Source organism: Sapajus apella, unplaced genomic scaffold (assembly GCF_009761245.1).
Source record: "Sapajus apella isolate SASKATOON/1434 unplaced genomic scaffold, GSC_monkey_1.0 scaffold122, whole genome shotgun sequence".
Taxonomy (NCBI): Eukaryota; Metazoa; Chordata; class Mammalia; order Primates; family Cebidae; genus Sapajus; species Sapajus apella.
Window position 1 is genome coordinate 7266418 of NW_022437062.1, and position 7707 is coordinate 7274124.

Genomic DNA, 7707 nt, shown 5'->3' on the forward strand with positions numbered 1-7707 from the left:
CATGGTGACGGGTGGGAACTGATCTTTCCCTGTGATTTTTTTTTCCAGGAGAAAGAGATGGAGAAGCAGAAAACCCTCTATCAGCAAGCTCGGCTGCACGAGCGTGGTGCCGCAGAGATGGTCCTTCAGATGATAAGTGCCAGCAAAGGTTATTGCCCCAGTTTCTGGATGGGCCTATGTAACTTCCACAAAGATATCATGCTGTGACATAAAGCCGTTATTAAAGAGTCCTGCTAAGACCCAGTAGGCGTGATTTAACACCTGTTTCCTTAGTGATTCAATCGAATCTTTGCCATGGCAGGTGAGATGAGCCCAATGGTCGTTGAAACTCTGAAGCTGGGGATCGCCATTCTGAATGGAGGCAATGCCGGTGTGCAACAGGTAATGGGAGCTCACAGCGGCTGGGCAGGCTCCCGGGGTATTCCCATTTGACACCTGTCATGCTCAGGGAAGAGAAGTTGACTGCTACAGAGGGGGGCCACCCAGAATCACTTAGCTGGTGTTTGTCCTTAGTGGCCAGTCATATCAGAGTAGCTGGGAACACAACCAGGGCTAGGAGTCTTCAGGCAAATTTGTCTTTAATAAAGAAGTTTTACCCAGGATTAAAAATAAAAACATATAGTTTTCTCATCAGTAGATAACTTTCTGTGTAAATATTCTCTAGAAAAATTTACTATTAGATTTTTGCTTTAGCCCTTTATTTTCACTTATTAGCTGTCTTACTCTGAGCAAGGAGCTACATCAGCTAAGTGGAGCTGATAAACTCACAGACCTGTTATTCATTCATTCATTGAACAGTTGTTTACTGACTGATGGCCACGCGAGACTCTGCTGTAAGGACTGAGGGTATAGCAGTGAATGATACAAATAAAAACTCCTGCCATCCTGCAGCCTACAACCTAGTGAGCATTAAAGGAGGCAACACCTAGAAGCATACAGCCAAGTACCTGACACATGGTACTCATTCAACAATCTGAATTGGAACAGGCTGCAGAAGGCAGGAATGCACCGGTGTCTCTCAGGCACTCCAGGTTCTGGTTAAAAACATCTGTGTGTACAGGGAAGTGAAATTTCAAATAGACCCTTGGCATTCATGAGAGTTATATCCCAGGGCCTTTGAGAGTCTCCAGATTCACAACTACCATTATTGCATATAACTTTTCCCAGTCTTTAACTCATCCCAAACAGATTTCTCAGATTTCTCATTAAAAACTCATTTTCTAAGTGATCCTTCATTTCTGTGCCCTTCTACCACCTACCTCTAGTATTAGTTGACTTTCCTACATGGCCTTTTGTTTATTTGTTTAAAAATCAAAATTTTTATTATGTCAGATAAAGTTCCTACCTTCCAGTAAGAGAGAACACAGGAAACAAAGCCTCATTGTGAAAGAAATACTACGCTTTCAGCAAGGCTCCTTACTGGCTAAGCTCCTTGCTCCTATATGGCAAATTCATGGTGTGAGCTACTCAGATTATAACACAGCTTCATGATAACACTACTTTATTACAGCCTTGGTGCTTGTTCCCAAATAGGAGGGACTTCAGTCAGTAGACCCATGAATGTCAATCTGCCCTAGAAGAAATACCAGGGGGCCTTTATAAAATAAACAAGGTCTACCCCAAGGGATCCTGATTCCATAAGTAGAGGGTCCAGCCCAATGTGGCTGGAGATTTCTCCGTCAGGATCGGGAGGGTCAGCTCTGTGGCATCGTTTTCATTGCTTTTCCCTTTACGCTGTATCTCCGTTGCAGAAAATGCTAGATTACCTAAAGGAGAAAAAGGATGCTGGATTCTTTCAAAGCCTTTCTGGTCTTATGCAGTCTTGCAGGTAAATGTGGGAAAACTACCATAGCATTTAATAAACTCTTCCCTCTAAGGATAGGGAGGCAGGGGAAGGGGAGCACAAAATATACTGTCCTACCATAGAAGTTTTGAGAGAGGAGTCACCTACTTTAGAAAGCTAAGAGAGTAGATGTTGCTCCTCCAGCCTTCAGGATTACAATTCAACTAGCATTCAGAGGGGAAAATGTGATTGCCATTAGCCACATACACACGCCCCCCCACTGCTGTTGTTTTTAATGTCCCTTCCTTACCTCCATTTTCGTGTTGTTTTCCCAGGAGGCTCAGCGCGCACATTGAGTTTCTCCTCAAACATGTATGCCCATGAAAGTCAAACCAGAAAATAGTAGAAAAGAAGGGGGATTCCTGACTGTGAATCAAGGCTGTGTTTTATTAAACCCACTTTGTTAATCTTTATTCTTAACAATTCTTTGAGTTTGAATGTGTGTTGGGGTGGTATGAATTTTGACACATCCATTTTGACAGAGGTACATCCTGGCATGGGAACATTTTGACATAGCCTAAAAAACTAGGCTTTGAACTTAGCATTCATATTATTAAGCTGTTTACACCACCCCTTATGGCTGAACGGCTCTCACACAAAAATAATATATCATCAAGAGTCGTAGGTCATGACACTTGCTCCATTCAGAGATGAGCCAGAATCTAAGAAAAGCGTCAGCTTGTTGTCTAAGATTCATATGTATTTGAATAGTATGGAAATCATTCTAAAGAAATTAAACTTTTAATTATCTAGCTCATTTGCCTCCAATTATGTTTTCCATTTAAAAATTTGGAAGATGGGCATCATTTCTTCGGTGGACTCTATAATTTTGCTAACTGTATTTCCTTGGGTAAAACATTGTACCCTGGGCAGTAGGGAGCAGATCTGAGCTGCAGTATAATTCTTTGCTGTCAGCTTTGTGTGGTTTTTTTCCCCACCAACAGTCTATTCATTTGTTATCCTTTCAGGAAAACAAAATGGAATATCTCCAGGCCTGACTCTCTGAGGCTAAAATAGTACATAAGAACCCAGAGATGGCAAAAACCAAGGCAACTCAATTTCTTCTTCTATTTATTTATTTATTTTTTTTTTAATTTTATTTTATTTTTTTTGAGATGGAGTCCCGTTCTGTCACCCAGGCTGGAGTGCAGTGGCACAATCTCGGCTCACTGCAACCTCTGCCACCTGGGTTCAAGCCGCTCTCCCACCTCAGCCTCCCAAGTAGCTGGGATAACAGGTGTCTGCCACATGCCCTGCTAATTTTTTGTATTTTAGTAGAGATGGGGTTTCATCATGTTGCACAGGCTGGTCTCAAACTTCTGACCTCATGATCCACCCCCCTCGACCTCCCAAAGTGCTGGCATTACAGATGTGAACCATCACACCCAACCCAAGTAAATACAATATATGATTTTAAAATATTTAAGTAGTAGGGAAATTAAAACATTCAAAATGGGTGTTTAGGAATGGAGTAAGGATCAGAAATGTGTGATGCACAGATTCAGATTCAAAACTGCTGCTTCAAAGCAGCTATGTCCAAATGTCCTTTCCCATGTTTTTCTCCCCTGATGGCTAAACCAAAGGAGAAGGATAGTTTTGTGTTGATAAGCAGGCCCTTTTGCCAGCAGAATCTGGGAAAAAACAAACAAAAATGGCAATAGAGATTTCACTGTTTACCTGTCATTTTTACCTGAGCGATGAAATTGGGTAAATGAAGTTTACCTAAATCACAAAACATGTGACTCCGTAAAAAGAAAACAGGGATGTCGGATTTTCTCCGTGTCTTTGCCCAGTAGTAGAGGCAAAGCTAGGTTTTGCAGAGTCTTAATGGACTTAGCCTTAAGCTTTCCTAAGAGTTACGTTCTTTGAAACCTTTCAGATTGGGGGAATAAGGTAGACTCTGTTAGTAAAATGGAATGTGCCCTACTTAGAAATAACATGATTATATAGTGGTCTCATTGCCAAGCTTTGTGATTGCACTACGGCTTCCTGGCTAAGTAAAATTTGGCAGTGGCTGTGACTGGGAAGGTTGGGGGGAATAGGGACAAAAATAAAGGTCAACTTGTAAGTTCCAGAACACCCGGAGACACCATTGCCTATGGAAAGCTGAACTTCAGCTTCCGTAGGCTCTTGAATGATGTACAATCATAAAAAGTTGTGGCCCTTTGAAATCTGGAAGTTTGTATCTCATCCTAAGCTCTGGAAACCACAATTCTATGTGATTCTCAGAGAAAGTAGATAAAGATGGGAGGCGAACATTAATCAGTGCAGTTGAAGTAAACTTTCCCTGAAGAAATCTTAAAAACAGATTATTCCTTCTTTATTAGGAAAACCTTTCTAAATCTTCATAAGAAAAGAATCAAACTGGACAGACAATGAGAGTCACCATAAGTGTGTGTGACCCCTCTCCCTGTATGTAACAAAGTCTGTGAGCTACAGGCACCTAAGACAGCACCGCTTGGCACAAAGCCAAGGAATCATTAGACTTTCAACCACCCTGGAATGTGTTAGTTTATTTATCATAAGACAGGGGCAGGATATTTGTAGTCGGTAGATACATTAACTTAAGAAGTCTGCTTTCCCAGTGTGTGTAGCCCTGAACCTTGTTTCTTTCTGTCTATTACAAGTGTCCTTGATTTGAATGCATTTGAGAGGCAGAATAAAGCTGAAGGCCTGGGGATGGTGACTGAAGAAGGAACACGTAAGTGACTAGTGAATGTGAAGGCCACTCTCTTCCTGATTAAAATCTTTTTTTTTTGTTTTTGATAGAGTTTCGTTCTTGTTGCTCAGGCTGGAGTGCAGTGGTATGATCTCGGCTCACTGAACCTCCACCTCCCAGGTTCCAGTGATTCTCCTGCTCAGCCTCCCAGTAGCTGGGATTATAGGCACCCACCGCCATACCTGGCTAATTTTTTGTATTTTTAGTAGAGATGGTGTTTCATCATGTTGGCCAGGCTGGTCTCAAACTCCTCACCTCTGGTGACCCACCCGCCTGGGCCTCCCAAGGTGCCGGGATTACAGGTGTGAGCCACCACACCCAGCCATTTAAAATCTTAATTACCTATTTCTGGTCTGAGCTCAGGTCTTTGCTTACTAAGCAAGGACGTGCTCTGTTTCAGGAAAACATTTCCATCAGTAGCTTTAGTAAAGCTATCATCTAGGATGGATGTGTTCACCTAGCCAGTTTTCACTAAAGACAGTTTATCATGATGTTTACAGTTTTCTTACTTTGTATTCTTCTATTTTTCTCTCATTACCAGTCATTGTTCGTGAACGTGGTAAGTTTGAGTTCCTGGCCTGAGTTTCTACCATGTGTGTGAATCCTAGATCTTATTAATTGCCTCAGCACAGAAACATTTTGGGCTTGGTGGTTGCATGTTGAGTTGAACTCAGCAGTTTGGTGCTTAAAGAAGTGCCTTACATCTGTAAAGCATGGTTTATGGACCGTGAACCACTTACTCTCTTTATCCGAGTTGTCTTCATTACAAATGCATTTGCTGGGCATTGTGCTCTGCAGCCTCAGCCAGTTTAATCCAGCTTTTCACCATTCCTCAAAGCTCCTTTTTCAAACCATTCTGACACAACTCCTTTATCATCCGCGTAGTCATTTGCGTTAGAAAGTATTCTCTGTTGAGAAGCCAAACATGCTCATCAACATTTTATGTTTTCAAGGTGAAAAAGTACTCCAGAATGACGAGTTCACGCGTGATCTCTTTAGATTCCTACAGTTACTTTGTGAGGGACATAATAGTGGTGAGTGGAACTGATTGATCTGCCAAGGAAACACAGCATTCAGGTGCAAAATTATAGCTCAGTTCAGCATGCCCTATTTGATGCAACCAGTTGTTAACTCAAGGACATTAGTTAATGCATTCCTCAATAAGAAACTGTAAATATCATGGCTAGTGATATTTAGTACCACCAAAGTTAAGCTGCTTCCAGAATCTTCAGATGAGAAATCTTGATGCCCAGCCTTTTCCATCTGGCTCATTGAGTCCAGTTTCTGCTGCTGGCGGGTTGGGGGTTGCTCAGAGCAGAGCACCTGCTCTGATATGCAAGATCTGCCAGGACCCAAGCCTGGTATCCTTGGAAGACTTTTCACATAGAATGTCTTGTCTGAGCTCAGCTGAGAGGGCATGCCTGGCTCCTTCAGCGTGACGAGGACAAGCTCTGACCCAGCACTGGTGCTCTCAGACTTTCAGAACTTCCTGCGGACTCAGATGGGCAACACCACCACCGTAAATGTCATCATCAGCACTGTGGACTACCTTCTACGTCTGCAGGTGAGTCGGAGGGCCTTGGACAATGGTACCTCTCACCTTTGCTTCCAAAAGATAAACGCAGTTACCCAGTGTCAGGAACAGCTGGGGATAAGTCAAGCCCCTATAAGGAAGGCATTGTAATCTCTATCCAGAGATGCATGGGAAGTCCAGTGCCCAAAGAGTACATGAAGTCAGAAGTGGGAGGAGTGGTTAAACACCAAATCATCTGGTATAAAATGCTGGTTTACTTTAGTTTTGTCAGTGAAAACCTAACTGTGGTGCTATAAAACAACCAAGAGCTATAATACAACCAAGAACTCTAAAACAACCGGTGGATGACAGCAGATTTCACTAGAATAAAAGACTTACACAAGATGATAGGAATAAGGTTAGTTTACCAATTCATGTTGAGGATTCAGATGGTTTGTTTCAAGGAAGTCCAAATTATATTGAGAAAATCTACACAAACATATTAATAAAAAGGGATTTTTTTTTTCTCTTTGCGGATTCCTCATCCTGGTTTTGCCACTTACTCATTTGTAACCTAGAGCAATCTAACGTTCCTCCAGATTTTTCGTCAGTAAAGAGGGTAGGACCTATGCCATAGGCTGGTAGTGAAGATTGAGAGGTTTAATACAGGCATACCTCATTTTGTTGCAGTTGATTTTATTGCGCTTCACAGAGGCTGTGTGTTTTCCAAATCGCAGGTTTGTGGTAACCCTGCATCAAGAAAGTCTATCTGCGCCATTTTTCCAGCAGCATGTACTCACTTCATGTCTCTGTCACATTTTGATAATTCTCACAATGTTTCAAACTTTTCACTATTATATCTGTTATGGCGATCTGTGATCGGTGATCTTCAGTGTTACTAGTGTAATTGTTTTGGGGTGCCATGAACTATGCCCATAAGACAGCAAACTTAATCAATGTTGCGTGTGTTGTGACCACTCCACCATCTGTTCCTCCACCTCCCTCCTCCTCCTCAGGCCTTCCTTTTCCCGGAGACATAACAATATTGAAATTAGGTCAGTTAATAACCCTACAATGGCCTTTAAGTGTTCAAGTGACAGGAACAGTCACACATCTCTCACTTTAAATCAAAAGTTAGAAATAACTAAGCTTAGTAAGGAAGGTATGTTGAAAGCTAAGACAGGCCAAAGCCAAGATATGCAAAGGAAAAGTTACTGAAGGACATTAGAAGGGCTGCTTCAGTGAACACATGAATGATAAGAAAGCAAAACACCCAGCCGAGCACAGTGGCTCACACCTGTAATCCCAGCTCTTTGGGAGGCTGAGGTGGGCAGATCACAAGGTCAGGAGTTTGAAACCAGCCTGGCCAATATGGCAAAACCCCATCTTTACTAAAAATACAAAAAAAAAAAAAAAAGCCAGCATGGTGGCAGGTGCCTGTAATCCCAGCTACTCGGGAGGCTGAGGCAGGAGAACTGCTTGAACCCAGGAGGTGGAGGTTTCAGTGAACCAACATTGTGCCGTTGCACTCCAGCCTGGGCCACAACTGCAATGGAGATGGTTTGAGTGGTCTGGATAGAAGGTGAAACCAGCCACAACATTCTTTTTTTTTTTTTTTTTTTTTTTGAGACA

General features: G+C 42.3%; 1 protein-coding gene across 16 annotated transcripts in view; it reads left to right on the forward strand.

Moving 5' to 3' along the window:
• RYR3 (ryanodine receptor 3) overlaps positions 1-7707 on the forward strand; it is a 553391-nt gene that overhangs the window by 507471 nt on the left and 38213 nt on the right. For 14 of the 16 annotated variants that reach the window (XR_004263777.1, XM_032261324.1, XM_032261337.1 and 11 more), the window contains 7 exons: positions 49-148; positions 302-381; positions 1752-1828; positions 4471-4544; positions 5104-5121; positions 5516-5596; positions 6038-6126. Coding sequence is in view for 15 of the 16 variants with exons in the window: in XM_032261324.1 (XP_032117215.1) it covers positions 49-148; positions 302-381; positions 1752-1828; positions 4471-4544; positions 5104-5121; positions 5516-5596; positions 6038-6126 (519 nt within the window). In the remaining variant the exon portion in view is untranslated. The remainder of the gene's footprint in view (positions 1-48; positions 149-301; positions 382-1751; positions 1829-4470; positions 4545-5103; positions 5122-5515; positions 5597-6037; positions 6127-7707) is intronic. The other 2 variants (XM_032261330.1, XM_032261333.1) reach the window with 1 other exon arrangement.